Source organism: Penaeus chinensis, chromosome 16, assembly GCF_019202785.1.
Source record: "Penaeus chinensis breed Huanghai No. 1 chromosome 16, ASM1920278v2, whole genome shotgun sequence".
Lineage (NCBI taxonomy): Eukaryota > Metazoa > Arthropoda > Malacostraca > Decapoda > Penaeidae > Penaeus > Penaeus chinensis.
The window spans coordinates 17720799-17745798 of record NC_061834.1 but is presented as its reverse complement, the minus strand read 5'-3'; the positions used below and the strand labels follow the sequence as shown (position 1 = coordinate 17745798).

General features: G+C 39.2%; 1 protein-coding gene across 1 annotated transcript in view; it reads left to right on the top strand.

The window, feature by feature from the left end:
• LOC125033239 overlaps positions 1-25000 on the top strand; it is a 30157-nt gene that overhangs the window by 4852 nt on the left and 305 nt on the right. The window contains exons 6-9 of the mRNA XM_047624622.1: positions 1-19996; positions 22080-23245; positions 23481-24092; positions 24657-25000. The exon at positions 1-19996 is cut by the window's left edge and continues 198 nt beyond it; the exon at positions 24657-25000 is cut by the window's right edge and continues 305 nt beyond it. Coding sequence (XP_047480578.1) covers positions 1-19996; positions 22080-23245; positions 23481-24092; positions 24657-24845 — 21963 coding nt within the window. The 3' untranslated portion in view covers positions 24846-25000. The remainder of the gene's footprint in view (positions 19997-22079; positions 23246-23480; positions 24093-24656) is intronic.

The window sequence follows — 25000 nt, the reverse complement described above, 5'->3', positions numbered from 1 at the left end:
CCTGTAAGTCACTCGCCGATCCTGTCGGTTGATCTGGATGAAAACTACATAGAGATGAAGTGTACTCCGCATATCCGGGGTGCAGCAAGTGAGAGCGTTGAGGATGTAAGTGACGTAATGTCTGGGGTTCCTCAAGGGGTTGAAAATAGAGACGAACAAGACGAAATGCGTGAGACTGACGCAGCCAAGCAAGAAGAAATAAAAAGTCCAAATGATTGCGAAATAACCAACGAATCCCCTGAGCAGCAGAGGGACGAATCTGGTTCATCAAACGACAAAACACTAAATGAACTCATCATGGAAAGACAGCTGTCTGACTCGAGTGATGGCGTTTGCGCGGCGAGTACAGAGGATGAAGGTACCGATGGACAGCGCACAGGAATAAAGAAGGCAGCAAATGGCGATAAGGAAAAGAACAAGAAGAAGAAAAGAGAAAGAAAGAAGAAATCTAAAGGTATCTCCGTAAACTCAACTCAACAATTTGGGCATCGCTGCGAAAATATTATCAACATGTGTGATTTCATTATCGAACACAGCCCGAAGAAAGATGCTCTTAGGACGCTTGAGGTTGCCTCGCACATAGTAAACTACAAATTTGCCGACGTTTCTGAATCTTCCTATTCCATACCAACAACAGATACAAATTCTAACGACGATAAAACAATAGTGGACGATGACAATGAGATACTGGAAACGGTTGTAGATGATAAAGGTAATGTCCTAAGGATGAGTCTAAGCAGCAATGATTCCGACGGTGATCTTGCTGAAGCCGTTGACACTAAAGCAGTGAATGATGAACTCGTGCAGAATGACGTTGGAACTTACGTAGACTTGTCTTTGGATAATAGTTTAGATGATTTTTCAGTAGAATGTCAAAAAGAACTTGTAAATGAGGATCAGAACGGGAACATGAAATTCGCATCAAATAAGATGGAATGCTCTGAGACACCTATATTAAATAACAAGGAAGAACATGAGAAGAATCTATTCCATGATAGAACAGACTGCATATACCTTCCTGAAGATGATGTACGGAATAATGGCAATTTCCATTTCAGTATTATAAACAGCCATGATCTTCAAACAAATGATTCATTAATTTCACAAACAGTTCTAGAGGATGAACCACAGGCAGACATTTCAAGAGATCTGGAAGAACCGCCAATGGATATGGACCAAGAGAGGAAAGACATTGGTCATAACTCCGAATCTTTGGTTATCCCAGATCTGGTTGTTATTCAGGATGAAGCACAAGGCGAGTCTGATATCACTGATAGTGTCAGCGATAACAATACTGGGGATAGTAATATGGACTATTTGCAGACAATTGATGAAGAAACGGAGCCAAATTCAATGGTGGATGACGAACGCTACCTCTCTGAGGGAGACATGTGTGAACAATCCCTTGAGGACCTACAATACAATTCAGATGCAGTTAATGACTTGTCAAATGAATGTCAGGAAGCGGGAGTATGCACTGCTTTGGATAAATCTGAAGATACTAAAGCTGCATTGCAAGATTCCCTTGAGTTTTCTGTAGAAATAGCAAACAAACTATCTACAGAGTTTGAAAGAAATAGAGAAGCCTTTGAAAGTTTTGGAGACCAAATGTTAAATACAGAAGACGAGATAGAAGCTTCAAATATGGTATTAGAGGTAAATAAAGAAGAAATAGAATTTCCTGAAAACATTTCAGAGCGACTCAAGGATCATACAGTTAACGCTCAACCATCACAGGATGATCAAGAAGAACCCTTGACACTTGAAACAAAACTTCCATCTTCTATAGAAGAGGATCTCTCGTTTGCAAGAATTTCTAATCTAGATGCTGTGCAGCAAAGTGTCAGTGAAATATTATGTGAGGAGAGTAACATTAACTTTACAAATGAAGCCCTTGACTTGCAAAATGAGAATGATACAGGACGCACAGGGGATGAAGGTGGTACTTCATTACCGATAAACAATACTTGGTCACCGACTAAGGATGATCAGTCGCAACAGGTAGAACCACTGCTGGAAAAGGAAGAATCACTAGGCCTATGTGCAAGGAATGAAACTGTGGAAACGGACAAAAATTTGCTTAATAAGGAATGCCATCTTTTAGACGGAAATTATATTTTAGTCAAAACAAAAAAACAGAGAGAAGCAGTATTGTCAATACCAGGTGTAGTAGAGGAGGTGGATGTAGTGGATGCCAAATGTAATATTTCCCTAAACAAACAAACTGGACTAAAGGACACAGTGATTGAAAAACATATAACAAACGTAAATGAAAAAGAAACGATTGTTTCTATGGAGGAGACAAAGCGACATCTAGAGCCATCTCCAGTTAATTCAGGAAGTGTAACGTCTTCATGCAGTTTACCACCCTCTCCTATGTCTGAAGAAGTGGCACTCCTAACATCCTCATCGGGTGGAACACAAAGATCATTGGTAATGGAACACAGAAATAAATCAAAAGTTTCTGAACAAAAAGATCGTTATTTCATCCCAATAGAAATACCCAAAGATTTAACTCTCAGTGATAAGGTTAAACGGAGAGAAACAAGGTCAGCTGCTGCAATTGTGACAACAGGATCTGTGTCAAGGTACAAAGCATTATTTGAAATGAAGTCGGTAGATGAAATATCTGTTATGCAAAAAGAAACTGATGTAAAAGAAAATAAGTACAAGTATCAGAAAAAAGAGAATAAAGACACATTGACATTTAAAGCCATATACGTAAATCTCACATTTGAAGAGGAGAGAACTAATGATGAAGAAACTGTTGTTGAAAAGATGACCACTGAATGCCATGAAAATACAGAGGGCAATGAAAACAGGAGCATGCACATAAAGCCTGATATTGCAAATATTAAACAGATTAAAGAAGAAGAAAAACCTGATGTTTCACACGGTAAACAAATGAAAGAAAAGCCTGAAAATACAATCAGCAAACAAATTAAAGAAGATGAAAAGCCTGATATTTCAAACGGTAAACAAATTACAGAAGATGAAAGGCCTGATATTTCAAACAGTGAACAAATTAAAGAAGAGCCTGACAATTCAAACAGTGAACAAATTAAAGAAGAGCCTGACAATTCAAACAGTGAACAAATAAAAGAAGACGAAAGGCCTGATATTTCAATCAGTAATCAAATGAAAGAAAAGTCACGTGTTCCACAAACGATATTTGCTCCACCAATTATACCACCTGATATGGGTTTACTGAATCAGTTCAGAGTTAACACTAGCAGAGTGGGACACAAGCAGAATACCTTGATAAAGTTAGAAAAAGAGAAGTCGGCATCTCCTACAAAGCCTCCATTTTCCTCTTATCGATCCACTTCACCGATTTTGCAGTCATTGCAAACAAAGTGCAAAACCAAGCCAACGGTCAGAGCAAGATCCCTGCCCTATTCGACATTTATAAAACAGTCTTCAGTGAAAATAGAAACAGAAAAGAAAGTGTCACAGTTAAGAAATGTTTTTGAATCCTACAACACTGATTCACAAAAGCCTACTAGGAACTTTACTCAGAAATCAAGACGATTCATTAAACAAGGGAGTGGTGAGGAAGATTTAATGGAATCTTCTGACAAAATAACTAATGGAGATAAAAATCTGCCTTACAATATAAGATCTTTTGACTGGGTAAATATGAAAGATTCTGTTAAAATGGAAAAGTGTGAATCCATTAGTACTGATAATGATGTGAACTCTACATTTACTCAAGATATGAATAGTTCCTTAAATCAAGAACTGAAGAAGAATGGTAGGGTTAAAGAATACTCAGATGCTTGCTCAACGCAAAGACTTATGAGCAAAGAGATTAATGAATCCTCATATACCTTAACTCAAGAACTTGAGAACATTAGGGATAATGAACACTCAAGTCAAGAACTCAGGAGGATCAGTGGGACTGATAAAGACTCAGATGCGTCCTCCAACCAAGTAGATGCTTCTATCATTCCAGACAGTGATATCTGTAGTGCTAGTGATAATGTTCCTGCAAACTTAATTGAAAGTGGAGCAGACAGCAATCTATTAGGTAAGGTAAAGGATAATATTAGAAAAGAGCATGACGATGTTCTTTCCTTCAGTTGCATGAAGCAGAATGATGAATGGTCACATGGTACTGAGAATCATAAAGACGAAGTGTGTGATGTTACAGAAGAAAATAACCCTGAAATTCAACCGTGTGACGACACACATAATCAAGAGGAATCAGAGCTTCGTAAAAAGAGCCGCAAACTAGTTATGGCGTTAGAGAACATGGAGAGAGATATCCAAGAGATGCAACAGTCTGTTAGACGTCTGAATGATCACTACCCAATAGTGTCTGTAGATGAAAGCGACTCGGTGTGCCGCACTAGTTCAGAAATGGAGGAAACACCATTGACTCCAGGTAAGGATATATGCAAGGGTGTGCATGCTAGTGCTATAACTGAGCCACTGGATTTACATGAAGATAATTTACATTTGTCTCTGCAAAACAAAACTGTGCCTAGCAAAACTGCAGGGGATATTAAAAATACACTGCCTGAATTTGAATATTTTGCTTCTGATCAGCTTGCTTTATGCTCAACCATGGCTTCTGACCCAATAATTAATACAGTACCAGAACACACATCTACATATGCAGCTCTTACTGAGGTGAAATTGAATGTTAAGGAATCATTAGTGCTGCAAAGCTGTGAAACTGAAATATGCAAGAAGGATAATAAGAATATAAGGTCATTAGATTTTGTAGACTGTGACCGGTTTCAAAATCAGTATCAAGAGATAAGAGAGCACATTGACATACCTAATAAGGCCACTGATGAACATGCAAAGAATATCAAAAGTGATTCTGAAGATGACCAATATAATGTTCATAGTTTATCAACTTCTTGCTTCAAATCCAATCCTTCCTCAAATGATATCTATGATAAAAGTGAAATTATATCAGATGTCACGCAAATAAACATTTCTCATACATTAGACACAATCCACATAGATTCTACTAAACTGCATAATGCTGTTCAAGTAGACACTATCAATGCAACAAATACATCATGTACAGGGAATATTGACACACAAGAGAGTATTTCCAAAGATGCTAGTTCAACTGACCAACCACAAGACTTACAGATATTAGGTTCTATTCAATCAGAAACCACTAACATATTGGATACTGCTCAGCCAGCAATGACTAACATATTAGACACTGTCCAACCAGAAACCACTAGCATATTGGACACTGATCAACCAGAAACCACTAACATATTAAATACTGTTCAACCAGAAACCACTGACATATTAGCCATTGCTCAAACAGAAACCACTGACATACTGGACATTACTCAACCAGAAACCACTAACATACTAGACACTGCACATCTAGGAACCACTGACATATTGGACACAGCTGAACCTGAAAACACTAGCATATTGGACACTGCTTATCCAGAAACCACTAACATATTGGACACTGCTCATTCAGAAACTACATGGATATTGGACACTGATCAACCAGAAACCAATAAGATATCTGATACTGCTCATCCAGAAACCCTTGGCATATTAGACATTGCTGAACTAGAAACCGCTAGGATATTGGACATTGCTCATCCAGAAGCCACTGACATATTAGACACTGCTGAACTAGAAACTGCTAGGATATTGGACACTGCTCATCCAGAAGCCACTGACATGTTGGACACTGCTCAACCAGAAACCACTAACAAATTTGACACTACTCAACCAGAAACCAACATATTGGACACTGATAATTCAGAAACCACTAACATATTGGACATTGTTCAACCAGAAACTAGTACTATATTAGATATTGCTCAATCAGGAACCACTATCATATTGGACACTGTGCAACCAGAGGCTGATAACATAATGAACAGAGGTCAGCCAGAAACCAATTACATATCAAAAATTGCTCAACTAGAAAACACGAACATATTGGACATTTCTCAACCAGAAGCCTCTAGCATATTGGACACTTGTCAACCAGAAACCACTAACATATTGGACATTGCTCAACCAGAAACCACTAGGATATTGGACACTGCCAATCCAGAAACCATTAACATATTGGACACTTCTCAACCAGAAACCATTAGCATATTGGACACTTCTCAACCAGAAACCACTAAAATACTGGAAACTGCTCAACCGCAAACCACTTGGATATTGGACACTGGTCCTCTAGAAACCACTAGCATATTGGACACTTCTCAACTAGAAACCACTAACATATTGGGTGCTGCTCAACCAGAAACCACTGACATATTGGACACTGCTCATCCAGAAACCACTAGCATATTGGACACTTCTCAACCAGAAACCACTAGCATATTGGACACTTCTCAACCAGAAACCACTAACATATTGGACACTTCTCGACCAGAAACCACTAGCATATTGGACACTTCTCACCCAGAAACCACTAGCATATTGGACACTTCTCACCCAGAAACCACTAGCATATTGGACACTTCTGAACCAGAAACCACTAGCATATTGGACACTTCTGAACCAGAAACCACTAACATATTGGACATTGCTCAACCAGAAACCCCTAGCATATTAGACACTTCTCACCCAGAAACCACTAGCATATTGGACACTTCTCAACCAGAAACCACTAGCATATTGGACACTTCTGAACCAGAAACCACTAACATATTGGACATTGCTCAACCAGAAACCACTAGCATATTAGACACTTCTCACCCAGAAAACACTAGCATATTGGACACTTCTAACCCAGAAACCACAAGCATATTGGACATTACTCAATCAGAAACCACTAGCATATTGGACATGTCGGACACTGCTCAACCAGATATCTCTAACATACCAAATGCTGCTGAATCAGGATTAACCAACATAATGGACACTATACAATCAGATACTGCAAACATAATGGGCATTGTTAAGCTAGATACCACAAATAAATCAGGCACTCAAACAATCACTCATATACAGAAGAATGCTGAACCAGAAGCAACCAGAGACTCACTGGACACTGTTTATCCAGAAACCACTAATATATTAGACACTAATAGAGTAGAGACCACAAGTGTTTTAGATACAGTTCCATCAAAAATCATTGATTTATTGAACAGAGAAGAGTCAGACAACACAGACATAGTGAAGACTGTTCAACCAAAAAATACAAGACACTTACTAGACAGTTCAGAGCTAGATACAACCAAAACAAATACCATCAATGTGTGTGACAATGTTGAACAAGATACAACAGCAATACCTGAAAGTAGTTGTATGTTAAATACTAGCCTATCGCAAGCAGAAGATATTGAAACTGGGAACACTGATACATCCAACACTCTATTAGAAGACAGCAAGAACATTTCCCAAACAGTGTGGGCAGTTCTGCTTGATAACATTCATGCAAATACTGATCATAAAATAGTTGCTAGTAAAATCAAATCAAACTTTGAGGAAGCATTGGATCCCATTCTAGATAGTAATGATGCAATAAATGAGAGTCAGTCTGATGCTTCTGGAGACACTATATTAACGGAAAACATTCAAACAAAAGCTCCCAAGACTCTAAACCCCCAAATTGGTAATATATCAGATACAATGATGTTTAAAAATACATTTCAAGTGGATTTTCTTAATTCAGGTTCAGCTGATCAGTTGGCCAGCATCAAAACAGATGCTCTGATGGAAAAAAACAAGTTGGAGTCAAAAGAAGATTTGGATAAGAGTCACATATCTACTCTGGCTGATACGTTAACTGGCACAAACGTTTCCAGTAGTCAAGCAACCACAGATGTCGAAAAACAAACCGATTATCTGCATTCACAAGAGGGGGAAATATTCAGCACAGAACTTTCTGAGGATGTAGATAATGATTTAATTTCGGTAACAGAGGATAAATTTTCGGATCGAATACCAGATACTTCAGGACATGAATCTGAGTTAAATAAAAACATCTGTGATTTACCCAGTGCCTCCAACTCTGATTTCTTTATTGGTGGATGTACTGATGACCAGAATCCTCCTGATTCAGAGGACTGTGTTTCTTCACCTGAAAACAGACATACCATCCAGGCTGAAACGTCGTCTTCTGTAGAACTTGTAGAAAATGTACATTTCTTGCCAGATATTCAAGGAAGAACCACGCAGCAGACTCAATACTTTGATTTTCTAGACAAAGATATAGACTCTGACTTTGGAACACCTAGGGCTCCTGGAAATCTCCTCTGGGAAGATTCACATCAAGATTTTGATGATGATGTTCCTATTCCATGCACATCACGACCAAATTCCTCACTAAGTATTCATCATGAGAAAGATGAAACTGTGGAGGAAGAGAGGGGTTCACCTTGGTCCTTATTAACAGCCATCAAAGGATATGTTAGTCCGAGGTCTGCATCACCACTGGACATGTTTGTTGATGAGACTTTAGCACCTGCTGAAGCATCTGATGAGGAAGAATTTGTTTCTCTTGAACCATCTGTTGTCCAAGAAAACTTAAAAATCAGCAACCTTGAATGCATTGAATCAACACAAACAAATTCTTGCCCTGCCCTTATTCATGAAGAAAACATCGAAACACCATATCAAACAAATCAAAACGATGTAAACAAATCAGTGCATAGTTATGCAAAACCCCCAGACTACCTTCCACTACATAAAATTAATGCTCCCTCTACGACACCGATGAGGTCTACAGTGGAAGAAGTCAGTGAAGCAAGTGAGTCACTGACAAGTATTACTAATGAGGAATCAAATGATTCTGTATATGAGACTCCTGATGCCCCACCAGAACTCCCTCTAGCAGAGTTGTCTATCGAGAATATGAGCTTTACTTCAAATGACATTGAACACGAAGCATCCTTCAGATCTTCCATGCTCATTAACGAAGAATTAAATGCTATTTCTAATGACCAAATGCAGAACATACAAGTTCCTTCTGAAATAGACGAGTTTGGCCAAAGGTCTGCCCAGGAAGTGCTAGCTCAATCAACACAGGAAATTGTGAAGAATTACAATTATGAAGATGAGTGTTCTCTCTTAACTCAAAGTGATGACCCATGTCCTGAGGAGGTAGACACTGAGATCTCGCTCCTATCCCAAAATGAAACAAATACAGAGAGATATAATGACAATAGTGGTATTCACATATCAAGTGCTGTTGATAAGATGGCGTCTGATATTTCCTTAGAACAATGCAGATTAGGGGATCAGGTGAGACAAGATGACATAGAAGATCATGCGATAAAGGACAATCCTCCGCCAAGCCTCCACATCACACAGACGGCATCGAAGGATCAAGCCTCTGAAGTTCAACAGGCAGATATTCTCATGAAGGAACCCGGAGTTGGCCTCACATCAAAGACCTCGGAGTCTAGTGTATCCTTAGTAGAAAGAAGTGAAATATTACCATCTGAAGATGAATGTGATAATGGTAATAGTGCCACTTGTAGTTTTGCAATAAAAACAAATGATAACAATCTAACAGCAGGAGATACAGAAATATCAGATATTCATTGTGGAGAACAGGGAGTGGTAAATTTTGCTACACAAGAAATAAATGAATCTGAAGACAGTAATTTACCAAGTGTTGTTGTAGGAGCCATTGCAACTGAGGATAGTGACAAGAACACTATATCGACATGTGAAGGCGAAACGAGCACTGAAGCAGCTGCTCAGGAAAGTAGTTGTGAATCAGATTCTGATGACGATATGAAAATTGGACCGATTCGCGGCTTTCGTCCTCTGATAATACCTCTTTCATCCAGTCCAACGAAATCACCTGTAACCACTTCAGACAGTGACTCTCAATCTGAGTCTGATGTAACAACTGATGAAGATGAAATTGATATTCCTAGCAAGAAACCTAAGGCTAAATACAACAAACCAGCACGCAGCCACAGCAGCAAACTGCACACCATCCCTGAACTATCAGAGGATGAGGAGGAAGAGATGCCTGTCAGACCTCCGAGACCAAGACGACTTTCAATTGGGAAGAGACATCTCTCAGATAAAAGCGTTGAATCTCCTGGCACTCCCTCATCTGTGAAGAAGATCAGTAGTCCGTCTTCTTCCCATAATCCCAAATTTTCACCAGATTTCTCATTGTTTGGAAATGTTGAAGAAGAGCAGTCATCATTCGACGAAGACAATGTATTTGAAACGGAGGAAAAACCAAAACCGATGATGAGAATGTCTATGTATCCTTCTAACTGTGTATATTCAACTTCCAGTGAAAATGACGAGTCTGATGATGAATCCACAGTCATTTATGGACGACATTATGGGTCCTGTTTCAGATCCCAAAATTCTCCAGATATGATAGAACAAGACAGTTTGGAATGTGATGAAGATGATGAATGTGCTGACGATGATGATGAACCAGTTGATTATTTTGAGATGAGAAACAAGGCTACTTTAAAAGCTAATGAAGAAGTAAAACTGATTGAGGAGGAACATGAAGTTACACCTAGGAAAAATAAAACAGATTTCCTAGAAAACAGACCTGTTGTATCATCAGGCTTAAACTTCAATGATGATGCCCATGAGGAAGGCAAGTATTATCCACCTTTGGAAACTCTCATGATCCCTTCCCAGACCTCTTCTGGAGACGAGGAAACAGGCAATGCTGAAGCCGATGGCTCTCATCTTGAGGAACTCGAAGATACTGAAAACCATCCTGCTTATGTCATCACTCCTCTTGGGGAGGAAAGCATTCTCACAGACCACACCTTTGTTCCTCCGATGGAAATGTTGCACATTCCTAAGCTACAAGTTGCTCCTTTAACCTTCGAAGACGTCGATCTTCCACTGACACCGCGATCCCCCTCTGTACCCTGTGCAGAACCACAAAACGAAACAGAAGGTCTTGGTTTTGATGCAGATCACGTGCAAACTGAAGAAAATAGTGTGTTTGCTGCAATAGCTTCATGTCCACTTCGAGAAAGGAATCATAGTAAATTCGAAATACAGGAACAGTTTATAGAAAATTCAGATAATAAAGGTTTACCTAATGTGGATGTTCTGTGTGTGTCAGGAACTGATGGACTGGACAAAATAGTAAATGAAAATCTGAGTAAGGATACTGACGACATGCAGAATGCCAATGCAGTGACTGGTGTAGTAAGTGATGGAGAAAACAATGTGATAAAACCATCCGGTGAATCAGCTGACATTGCACTTACAAAGGATCAGTTGACATTTTTTCAGGATGGTGGACTTCAGCAAGTAGCACGATCGTTTGCAGTCACAAATTCGCCCAAAAAGGAATTAGTACAAGGTGAGAATTCAGCTAACATAGGTGACACACCCTTTTCCTCCATAGATGTAGATGTTGAGAGTAATGACCCTGTCCTTGACCCTCTTGACCAAAAAACTACACAACAAGACATTATATGTAACCAAAGTGAAACGAATACAACAGCATGCAATGAAGATGGCCATAAAAATACTGATATCAGTTCAAGCAATGTATTTCAAGCCCAGCCATGTCCATGCCCTCGTGAAGAGCTGGCTAAAGTGAGTGAGCATGAATCACCAGGTGCAGATTTTTTCCCATCATCAAGTGAGATCTTCACAGTGACAGCAACAAGTGACCCATTTTTCACGGTGACGCCGACAAGTGACCCATTGTCACCAAGAGAAAATGGAATGGGTTCTCTATCTTGGACTACAGATCCGTTTGATGAGGAACAGAATCTAATTGGCCTAGATTTCTGTAATTCAGCTGATCGTAAGCCCAGTGAGGGAAGCCATACTTGTGTGCATGACGCAACCTTGTTATCTCGAAGAGACAGAAGGAAGCCAGGTTCTCCTGTAAAAGTATTAGTTGTGTCTCAGAATCCGTCGGAGGAGTTCGTACAAGACCGTGAGTTCCCATTAAGAAATAAGAAACAGCAATGTCAAAGCGACATGGCTGAGAAACAATTAGATGTTACTCCAAATTTTGACATTCTGTCAGATGTCAGTGAAATATATACAAGTGATCAGAGACCCATAGATGGGGCATTTTTATATGATGATGGAACTGCTCAAGACACATCATCTGTCCCCTTCCAAAGTGATTTGGATATATTTACTCAAGAGGAAGCTGAACGCATGCTCGATCTCAGTGATGCAGTGAAGTCTGAGGAGGGTACGCAGCTAATCAACTTATCAGATGAATTAAGGGAAGACATAGAAAAGCACCCAAGTGTAAATGCTAAACAAATGTTGCCTGCGGACTCTGACCAGGAAGCAATTAATGTTTTTTCTTCTCTTATAGAAGTCGCAGATAATACATCTCAAAATCTAAAATATGATAACGACGTATCCACAGCAAACATGTCTGATTCCAGTGACGTATATGCAACAGAGTATACATGCAAGGAATCATCTGATGATACGGCTGGGTTGGATGTTAAATTTATTGATATCGACGAACAACCTGTCCATTACATGAAGTCTGAGGATGTAAAATCTGATTCATCAGCAATATTATTTAACATTTCAGATGATAATCTGCAAACTGAATCAAATATGCTTATCCCACAGGCAGCTGAATCTACTTGTGTAACAGATCTTCTGAATATAGATGACTTTTCATTAGATGAAGGTCCGAGTGATTTGATTTCAGAGAAGCAGAACATTAGTCTTCTTGACTCTGACTTTGAAGATTTTATGCGAAGTGACTCGACCACTAATAACGACAATGAAGCTGGATTTACTAGCAATTCAATAATTAATGAAATAATGACAAATGCCTGTCACCAAGCAGAACCCGATGCTTTGTCTGCAATTGAATCTAACACTCAGGCAGTGACACCTCACACTGATGTTCTTACAACGGGATTTACTGAAGACAATAATATGCTGAAAGTTGAGGAACTAGATTTTTTTTCTTTGCACGAGGAAAGTCCAAACAAACAGTCACAACATCAAACGAGTGAAGATTCTGAGGAACTGGAGGAATTTTTATCTTTGACGAATGTACAAAATGAGTGTGTGCGTGAAACAGAACCGCTAGTGGTTGGAATCCCCTCAAGTGAAGCCACAAAATATGATAATCTTATTGTTTCCAGTGAGACGGGCGGAGCGAACGCTTTGGAAATCCCAGAGCTTCCGCCAGTTACGGGAGCAGATAGTCTATACAAGTATGGGGCGAGGGATGACCTAATTAGGGGTGAGCCAGACAGACATGAGAAGGATGCGGAAGCTCAGTCTGAGGTCAGTTGTGACAGAACACTAGAGAGTTGTGGTGTCGGTAATGTAGCCCCGGAATGTCGGAACCAAACACCGCCTTGTTTAGCTGACATTCCCAATATCTTGCTTGTAGGTCATGAACATGTAAAATCTCAGCTTGTTGAGGGATTAGACTTATCTATTACTTCCTGTGAATTTGATACTCATGACACGGCAGTTTTTCATGAAAAAGCACGGGAAAGGACTGGGTGTCTTCCTTCCCACTCCGAAGGGAAACAAAAGAAAGAATTTGTTTGTGATTACAGTAATCAGACCACACAGCAAGTACAAGGAGCTACCGTAAAGAACAATTTGATATTTGAAAATGATAGTGATAGTGAACAGTGTATGGTAACAGCGAAGGATGAAAATGAGCCAGCAGACTATGACAGAGAGAGCACTTTGTCGGAAATTTCATCTACCATTTTTGAAAGTGTACGAGAGTCACTTCCTGTTCTTGACCCAATAGTGGCAGAAAAACTTAATTTAGTTGAAGATACATCACTCACACTATCTGCTGAGCATCCTAAAGAGGACGGAGAGCACTTAAAGCTCAGTAAAGGTTCCCCTATTCAATGTGCAAGAGGTATAGTGCAAGACATTCCAGAGGATATTATAACTCTTGATACGCAAATCCAAAACAATAATATTCGAAGTGATGATGACTGTAAGTTAACTTCTGATGACGTTTATAAGGAAGACAAAAATAAAAATGTAGATAGTTGTCAGGACATCATAACTGTTGATACACAAGCCCAAAATAATAATACTCGTAGTGATGATGACTGTAATTTAACTTCTGATGACGTTTATAAGGAAGACAAAAATAAAAATATAGATAGTTGTCAGGTAGAGAGGGATGATGACACACAGGATGATCAGATTAACAATGATTCGCAGTGTGTAACCGATGAGTCGAAAAATGATGATAATGACCATTCAACATCATCAAATCAAACTAGTATTGTTCTTGATGAATTTCAGCAGATGCTGGAAAAGGAGGGTTCAGAATGTTCATCGTTTGCCGATTTATCTGCAGATGAAGAAGTAGGAGATTCAGGTTTTAGTCCTTCAGTTTTTGAACAAGACCAGCTTACTGGAACAGGAGTTTCAAAGACCTTTCAAAAGCAAGGTGAAGAGGAGGAATCTCTCAGTTCACAATCATACCGTAGTTTTCTAGAAGAAATCCATGGATTTAGGACATACTCTAGGGATTCTGAGAGCTCAAATGATGAAAGAACTCCAAAGGCTGATGCACGTTTTGAAGGCAGCAAAGTGAAAGTTGACCGTCAGCCAACAACTGAACTTGTCTCTTTGAGAAAACAGTTCTGGGATTCTGTTGCAGCAGGTGGCACTGGACCTGTAGACACGAAAACTTCATCAAGCTCTGACTCGACTGATATTGTAAGTCAAGCAGATGACGTTTCAAAATGTGGCACAATCACCGGAGAGCAAGAGGAAGAAGTCACAAGAGGACCCACACCCGAAGATGATGACGTGTTTCAGGATGCTGTTGATGAGACACCAGTGGGGTTAGTAGGGAGACTGAAGGCTGTCTGGAGTAGCTTTTTCATGGGTGATAAGCAGTCATTGCCCACAGAGGATAATAAAGAAATGGCTCATGATGATGAATGTCTACGTGATATTGCAGATGGTGAGAGCTTGACTGATGATCAAAAAGAAATGTGGGAAAACCTGAGAAATTCTCCAAATTGTGAACGTGAGAATGCATTACAGAGTAAAGTGAAAGAGAAGGCAGTGCAAAGAGACGATGTTAGTGGTGAAAACAGGACGTCGTTGGAACAGGACAATGAAGATGTTGCTATACATGAACATTCATTTTTAGAGCAGAACAAGAAAGGGGAGGAGGACTCTGAATCTGATGAATGGAAAATATTGATGGAAATAAGAAACAGAAATGAAAAGGCACAAACGTCACCTTCAACTCATGAACAAAATCAGAAGAATGATTCAACAACGGATGCAACGCCCTTTCATGAAACTGCCGAGGAAATAAGGCAGTTATCATGTGAATCTTCCAGTGATGCTGAAGAACCATCTATTGGCGATGTGTTTATGCCACGGAAAAGTATGAGAAAGATCAAGCGGGGCACAGTACAAATGGGAAAACAGATATGGGAAATGAAATATACAAAACCAGAGCCTGTAGGGGACACCACAAAGAATGTAGAGCCAAAAAGTCCTATGAAAGACACTACTGAGCCTCTCGTGAGGGAGAGTTCTGAAAAATATGCATACAGGACACCAAGTCTTCGTAAAATAGAAAGAGGTATTGTAAAAACGAGGAAAGATCAGTGGGAAGGGAAATTAATGGAACTTGATGAGGACAGCCTTCTCGAAAATAATGAGGAACAGAACTTAGAAGAGACTGATGAAAATGCTTTAATGTCCAGTAATGACACCCGATCACCTGATGAATCTCCTAAACTTCATCATAAGGGATCCAAAACTAAACAGCCAAAGGGCTACAAGCTAAGTGTGAAAATTCGGGAAAGGACTGTGGTAGATGCTAAACATATGTGGGAAGAAAAAGAAGCAAGGATGAAGAAGGAAGCTGAGGCTACTAGAGCTCATCTATATGCTCTTGGTCTCGATACTGAAAACAATAAGAATACAGTTGGTGATGAGTTACTTCCTTCAGGACTTCCTGAAGAAGGTGCAAAACTCAGAGGAAAGGAGGATGAAAGAACTGAGCCTGAAATTACTGATACTGCTTGCTGTCAGGAACCAATCGAAGAACTCGGCATTGAAGAGGGTCTTGTGCACAATAAGAAACAAGTGTGGCAGAATTTGTGTGAATCAGAAAAGAAAATTGAGACAAAGGTACTGACTAGCAAACCAAAGAGTAAGAAAATTGAATGGTTATTCAATGAAGAAGATGCCAAAGAAGCACAAACTGGAAATACTCCAAAGCCAAACCAAGCTACCAATGTAGAGGTACTAGAGAGCATGGAATTGCATCCACAAGCAACAACTGTAAAAGCTGAAGCTGATAAGAATGACAAGATTGATCTACAGCCTAACCATGGGAAAGCTGAGGAGAGGACGGCAGTATCTGGAAAGGACTTCTGGGAAGGAATGAAACCTGAGCAAAGACAAACACAAAATCTTGGCAACAGCAAAGCTTTAGAAACGTTACCCACTAACAAAACTGAACAGGCTGCCACTGCAACATCAGAAGCAACTATTAAGGAAATCAACTATGATGACACTTCGGAAATTAAGGGCAAAGGACATGTAAAAGCCAGGACAGAAATGTGGGATGGAAGATGGAAAGAACTAGAAGAAAAACGGAAACATGAAACTATTGGTCAAAGGCAGGCATCATCAAGACAAATGGAGAATAATTTACAAACAAAGGGAGCCACGCCTCTAGAAACTCTGAAAACAGAAGTGACATGTGAGGCAGATGCCACAAATACGGAAGAAAGTACATCCACACAAAAGCCGGTCACTGGCTACCAGCTCAGCATTAGGCTCAAGGAAGGAAGTGTTGCGAAAGCCAAGTTAATGTGGGAAGAGCAAGAAACAAAAAATACACTGGAAACAAAAACATTTACACAAATGAAAAGCTCTCAGGAAAGATCTAGATTCCTGAATGAAAATCACACAGGAACAGATAATGAGACTACTAAAAGCCCAATCAAACAAGAAGAAAGTGATCCAAAGTTTCTGAAAGAAAATGAATCCATCGCGGATGATCAGCAAGAAGCCCCTCTACAGGTTAATTCGGAGATTAATGAAGCTTCCGAGAGTCAGTTGGTACCAGTAAGTGAATCAAGAAAATTATGGGAAGAACGAATATCGAAGAAAGAATCGTTTCCTCCAAAATCCGAACCTGTAATTGATGAATCAAAAACCAGAAATAAAGTAGTACAAGTTATACAATCACTGAATAACTCTACGGCAGAAAGTGTTATTGAAGATCCACGTCTTAGAAATTTTAAATTCTCCTCAGTGGACGTTGAAGTTGGCAGTGAGACACAAAGCACAGGGGAGATTAATTCCGAAATGGATCAGAATGACTCGGATGAATCGTCAGAAAAATCTAGCATTACAGCTTGTGAAGGTAGTTTCACAGCTGGCAAGAAGGTGTGGGAAGATAGAGTGATTGAAATATGTAACGATGTCCAAATGAAACCTGATTTTAAACTTGAATATCAAAATTCTGATGAGCATCTTGCAAGAACTTTTGGTAAAACTGAAGAAGAGCTTACAATATGTAGTGAAACCCATGAAAATGATAAACTAATGAGAACTCTAAGTGTTGAAGTCGATGATGGTAGTGTTAGTAGAGCTCGAGACTTTTGGGAACTATCCAATACCCAAAACTTTGCTGCTGTTAATGAACCTTCTACTAAAAACTTTAATAGAATACAAGAATCTGAATTACAGATCGGTAAGGTGGACAAAGACCAGGTGGCAGAAGCTCGAGATTCAGAACAGAAATCTGAGGAAATGACACAAGTTCCATCCATTCCAAAAGAATATTATATAGGTGCCAGTAAAAGAGCATTCTGTGCCACCATGCTGTTAGATTTTGCAGCTTCTGATACTAATGATCTTTGCAGCAAAAATAATGCTTCAGAAGAAATGAACAGAGTAATTTCATTAGTTCAAGATGAAGCAATGGCTTCATTAAAGAGTGTTGATGAAGAATACTATGATGCTTTCAGTCTTGAGGCCAACATCCCTACTGAGGAATCAGCATTCCACCCCAACAATAATGAAATTGTGCTAGAAAACCAAGGTCAAGCAATCATTTCACAAAGACTGCCAGAAGTGAGTATAGAGGAGGAAGGGATTAGTAAAATCATCGGGGAATCAATTTCTGTCAATATAGTCAAACAGAAGAAAGATTACTGGGATAATATGATTACAAAGAATCTAGAAGAACCAAAAACTTGCAAAGCAATTGCAAAGAAAGAAAGAGTTATTAGTGAGCATTATCTCTGTGAAGATATCACAAGTCCATTAGATGACATTAGTGTATCAACAAACTCGGGGAGTCCTCCTCCTCTGCCTGTAACACAACCACCAATACATGCCGAAGCAACCCGGGAACCCAAATCGTCCCCACATGATTCTCAAAGAGCAAAAGAAATATCGGAAAAGAGAATGTATTGGGATAATTTATTTGCCAAGAGGAATGAAAGCGAAAGAAAACCGGCAGTTGATAAAGATAATGATCTTTCAATTGTAAACCAAACTGAAAATGATATAGGAATAAGTGAAGCGAACACAAGTACGGGTGATGATGCAACAAAGCCTACAGCTGTTCCTGCAAATGTTCAGTCGCCAGAGCATTTAAAAGAACCTGAGAGACATATAGAAGAGTCTGACAGCAAATCAGTCCATTTCATACCTGGAAAGACATTTGTCGCACAAAAGAAAGGTTTCTGGGATGACTTGATTGCCAAGAAGTCAAGTGACCCAGGAGTGAACACGACTTTCATTGTACAAAGGCCTCTAGTATCCACGCATGGCCGCCAAGATCGAAGCTGTCCCGTGGAAGTAACAGGAGGAGATGAAGATATATGTACCGAGATCAAAGAGACTAAAACAGTGCTTGGTCGGAAACTGAGTATTAGAATAAAAAGCGGGATCGTACGAGCCAATCAGCGTTTATATGAGTCAGGACATGAAGATGAGTTTACAATGTGGAAAAAATCAAAGGAATGTAAGCGACTAGCGAAGCATGATTTAACACCAGCGCCTAGAAAAAGTTCCCATTCTGTTTCCACCGAGAAGCAACGTGGGCCAGAATTAGTAAAAGATCAGCCGAGAGTCGTCGAATCACCAATTGCAAGGCACAGGAAGCTGAAGAAGGGTCGTCCGATATCCCCGAGACCTCAAGACGACCAGTCTTCGTCCGGTGAAGACGAACAAAGTGTTCCAAGAGTGCGAAGGAAAACGAGTGTGAAAATACAAAAAGGGTTAGTAAAAGAGTACAAATCCCAATGGGAATCTAAATGTTCAAAATCTGGGTTTTGGACTTGGAAAAGGCACCGCTTACAGTACTCGCCGTCAAAACCGAAATCATCTCCGGTGAAAAGGTACACTAAAAGACAGTCATCTCCTCGTAAATCTCAGACACCAAGGGCAAGCCCAGTCAGTTCATATACAGGAAGGTACCTGGACACACCTGACACAATACCCAAGTCGCCAACGAAGACAAGGAAAGAATGGGACCAAGAGAGGCCTCCACCTCCAAGTCCTCCAGTTGACCGACCTCTAACGCCGGAGGAAACCGAGGAGTTCCTCCAGGACATCAGGGGAAGAGTGGCCAGCCAACGGAAAAGGTTTGATAGCCTTGGCAGCGTCGTTAGCGAAAGCAGTGGGAAAAGCCTGGACGCTGTGGATGCCCACAATAATCACACGGCCAAAAGCTCGCTTGATCTAGATGAAGACTACATCAGCTGTATTGTTGGGAAGGTAAGCAAACGTAAGAAACTGTGGGAGACGAAAGCAGAAGAAAAGAGCCAAAGAAAAAAGGAGAGCAATCTAACCACCAAAACGCAAGCATCAAGTGATCGAAATCGTGGAAAGCCTGAGAGTCCAACTACCACAAGAATGAAGGGAAGAGAACGCGTGACCTATATCATCCACAGCACAATCGAAGGCGACGTCGTGCTTGAAACAGTCGACGGAACCTATTCATCTCACCAAGAATTATGGGATATTCAAACCAGGAAGCAGCAACACACGCAACTTCCGCAAGCATCTGGGGAGAGCATGAAGGTTGAGAGGAAGGGAGCAGATATCTCTGGTAAGTCATGTAGACGAGAAATGTTACTCACAGGAGATTATTTTTTTGCTGTAGCAGCGAGGAATTTAAAGCATGTAGTTTTGATGCTAATGCTATGGTGCTCTCAGTGTGTATCTTTTCTTTGATGTTTTGAAATAACTGTTATTAGAGTGATTATCATCATAACTTTTCCATTACCTTAGACATTCATTGCCCCACTGGCGTTGGTTACCGAAATAACACTTATAATGATGGTAGGTTTGTCCACTCCTAATAAAGTTGCTGATTATAATATAGGTAATGATAATACCACTGGCAAAAGCAATAATGGCAATAATAATAACGGTAGTAACTATCATAACAACAATAGCGGCATTAATGATGAGATAAGTGATGGTGATGATTATGATAATGACATTGATAATATACATTATAATAATAATAATAATAATAATAATAATAATAATAATAATGATAGTAGTAGTAGTAGTAGTATAGTAGTAGTAGTAGTAACAACAAAAGCAACAACAACAACAACAATGATAATAATAATAATAATAACAATAATAATAGTAATGATAATGATGATGATAATAATGATAATAATAATAATAATAATAATTATGATAATAATAATAGTAGTAATAATAATAATAATAACAATAACAACAAGACTACTAATAATAACAAGAGCAACAATGGTAAAAAAATAATATTAATTATAAAAATAATAATGATAATGATAATAATAACCTTAATGATGATAATAATAGTAATAGCCATAATGATGATAATAATTATTATAACAACAATTGTCATTATGAATAACTTTATTATTATCAGAATAATGCTGATAATCATAAACAATGATGATTATAACAACATGAACAACACTACAGCTAACAGTAATATCAATAATATTAATGACAATAATGATGATGATGACAGTAATAAAAATATTATTAATGGAGTTCCCTCCATAATAATGTTTCCATCTAGATTCTATGGTAAAAGAAAGATAAAAAAAAAAAAAAAAAAATATCAACCTTTATTTACCCAATTATAACATACTATTTCTAGAAAGGCTTATTATGGTTTCAATATATATACACTATGGAACAACTAGCAAACTGTCCTACAATATTTAGCTTTTTCTTGTGGGACAAGGTTGGCGAGCATAAATTCTGGAGCGCTGCGAACCCCCCGTGGGAAAAAAAAAGAGCTGTTCTGGGAGCATTTACTAGCTATAACAAGAGCTACAAAGGTGTAATTCAAGGGGAATTACTGGTTGGCAGTTACTGTCCTCGAAGCATGATGCACTTGCCATCTCTTATGTTTAGTGTGTTCGATTTGCTAAAGCAATTATGCACAGCTGATTAATAATCATATAATGATGATGATGATGATGATGATGATGATGATGATGATGATGATGATGATGATGATGATGATGATGATGATGATGATGATGATGATGATGGTGATGGTGATGATAATAATAATAATCATAATAATAATAATAATAATTAGGATGATAGTAATGGTAATTTTTATAATTAGTGTAATGATAATACTAATGATGATGATGATGATGATAATAATAATAATAATAATAATAATAATAATAATAATAATAATTATAATGGAAGTAATAGTAATGATGATGATAATGATGATAATAATAATTGCAATGATGGTGATAATAATGATAATGATAATGAAAATATAATGATAATAATAATAATAATGATGATGATAATGAAATTATAATAATAATAATCACTGCCTAGTTGCTCTTGTTTGATTGTGCATTTACCATTAACAGCTTACTGTTTATGATGACTGCAATTTGTATGTTTAGGAAGCCTTATCAGCTATATTATTTCATTGTCGCAATCTTTTAACCATTAGTTAAGGTAGTATTAACCGATTTTCGTGCTAGTGTAACAACCGTTAGACTATGTGCGGTTTGGGGAATGAAATACCAATTTACAATTGGCTATAAGAAATATGATAATAATATATAAATATAAAAAAATAATTATTTTAGGCCACGAAATATATCAGACGCAGACAAAAATCTTCAGTTCTTTTCACTTTGCAGAGATCAGCCGCGCTCATCCCCGGGGAGATGTGGATGAGCTGGTCACTGCTGCTTCCGTCACACAAACGACCAGTGATGCTGGGGATAATATACCGCCGGATGAGGAAACCCGAAGTCATTCTCCAGCCATTACTAACCCTAGCCCACATTCCAGTTCTTGGCCAAGCCCACAGTCTTGCTCTCCGATTCAAAGCGCCGGTGAACAACCCATCGAAGCATCTGCAGATGCGGAGGAACCTGTGGCATCCGAAACTGCCCAGTACTACCAGTCTTACAAGCACACCTTTGCATCTGCTCGTAGTTTCTTTGAGAGTGTAACACATGACCAAAATGGAGCCGAACTCAACAATTACATAAAATACGAGGATAGACATAAAAGTCTTACCGACTTTGTGGTTACTGAACAAGTAAATATATCCTGTAACGACAGCGAAACATGGAATTATTCCTCACACGAATTTGAGTCCCCCAACAATCCTATTGAAAGTGCAGCGACGGACACTGACCTAGAAGTTGATGCTGATACCGTGAAACCTCTTTATAGTTCCCAAAAGATGAATTATACTAGGCATTCAAGGAAAGAAGCACAAGATTGCGAGACTCGCCTGGTGGACAGCGGTTGCCAAACCGACGATGAATTCGATGACACTCCTCGCAGTCGAATATATCGTGTGAACCGGGCTTGTCAGAGTGACCCTGAAAGCGACAACGAAACGTTGAGAGTGAGAGATCGTAGTCCATCGCAAGATCAAGAAATACAAGTTTCTGAAGACGACCTTACTAATCCTTTAAAGCGTCGTCTACCACATGACTATCGTCAATATGATTTGCTAGAAAATCCTAAATCAAAACGTCGGATTTACCAAAGGCGAAACAAATCCCAGACATTGACTAGAAGTAAATCCTTGCCAGGAACAGAATTCCCAACCATTCCTGGTCCAAAGCATAATAGTACTACAATAAATCCACTGAGCAATTTTTGGTCGAGTGAGCCCGAAGACGACAGACCCAGATCTTACAAATTCGGAATATCAGATTCATCTTCTCTTGTAGCGTCTCTCATGGACCTAGCAAGGGATTTACCTACAGCTTATCCTGACTCACATAACCAGGACGACTTAGAAGATCTCGATCATGATGTCTTCCAGCACTTCCCCCAGGGAGAGGTCCGTCTACATAGACCCTGCGGTCCCTGTTCCCTATCACGACCATTAACCTTGATCCTTGTATATTAGTTTTTATCTGTCTAAGTTGGTAGATAAATGTAGTTGACAATGAGTAGAAGTTTCATATGAACGTATGTCAAGTCTTATCTCTACTTTAATTTCAAATATTCTCACCATGGATATAATATTGTAAATTTCTGGTATACACTCACACTATTGTGTCTATTATCCACAGGTGATACAGACGCTGAGCGGATGCTACTGGGGAGAATTTCCCCACATTCCAGTGAATGGGCGAACACAGCATCTAGGCAAGATTCCCAGAGCCAGCCAAAAAGACCTGATTTCTCTCCGGGAACTTCGCCGTCGCGCCAGTCTACCCGAGTGTTTAGCTCTCCTACCGATCTGTGAGGTTGCCAGCCCCGAGTCAGGATCCCCGGTGGAAGTGATACGCAATCCCTTCCATCCCATGGACCAAATTACTGCCCAGCTGATGAAGGAATCAAGCGTGGATAATTGTGAAAATGATACTTATTGTATGTACAACAGTAGTGAAAGTATTAATTTATCTGCAAACAGTGATGAGAGTGAGAAACATAAACCAGTGTGCGATTGTGTAACCGAAAATGAGCAAATTGCTGACTCCGGTAAGGAAGAATGGGATACTTACGCTGAGGCCACAACAGATTCCAATTGTGAGATCGGAGATGGCATTAATGAAAGTAGAAACTGCGTCGAAGAAACACCTAATCCTACGTGCAGTGCGTATGGCGATGGTCTTGAGCGAGGGAAGACCGGTGAAGTTTTAACTTTCATCGTCGACACTGCCGGCGCTCAGCAAGGCGAGGTATGACCGTCTCATTTATATTTTGATCATCATTATTAGTATCGTTATTGTAACACTCATCACTAGTGTTTTTTTTTTTTAATACTGTAATCATGTTTTCCATTCAGTAAAAAATGATCCCCAGAAATAAGTAATCTAATTTGTTTTGTAGATGGCCGTGGCCCTCTAAAAATGTATCGTTGTCCCAATCAGTTACTATCGGCCTTTCCAATAATTGTGATTCTTTCGTCAGCATAAGGACCTAATACTGCCCTTATAAATAAATATGCCAACGTTTTTATTTCTGCATAACCAGATATAATTATGACTATATTGTGATTACTGTGGCACATGAAAATATTTGAACACTAAAGACTTGTCGATACGAGCGGGCAATATCGGTAGGCGTGAAAAAAGATACGTCAACGTCACAGGCGGCCTAACTACTCGGTAAACAAGTAGTTTAGCCGTTGTTTCCTAGTCTGTGGCCACAGCTTTTAGGTGACTGCTATTGTGACCACCATTCATGCCCGCTCGTTTGGACAGCTCTTGAGTAAATCAATTAATTGTCTTCTGTCACTCCAGGTAACAATCAGCGTGGATGGACCATTCAAGGGCTCTGTGTCAGGGACTGAAGTGTACCCCATAGAAGAATATGCAGGAGCCTATTTAGTCAACTACATGGTCAACACACCTGCTTCATATAAAGTGGGCATTACGTGGAGTGGGCAACACATAGCAGGCAGTCCATTTACTTGTATTGTGGATGTATAAGATTTTTCTCTTTCATAATTAGTTACATGATGTATTCTGTCAGCTCCATGAACATATCACCTGCCAATGCATACACAATTGAATTCTGCTGTAAATATGTCCAATTCTTTTGTTATCTAGTCTTTGAAAACTACTATATGATAGTCCCAGTTTAT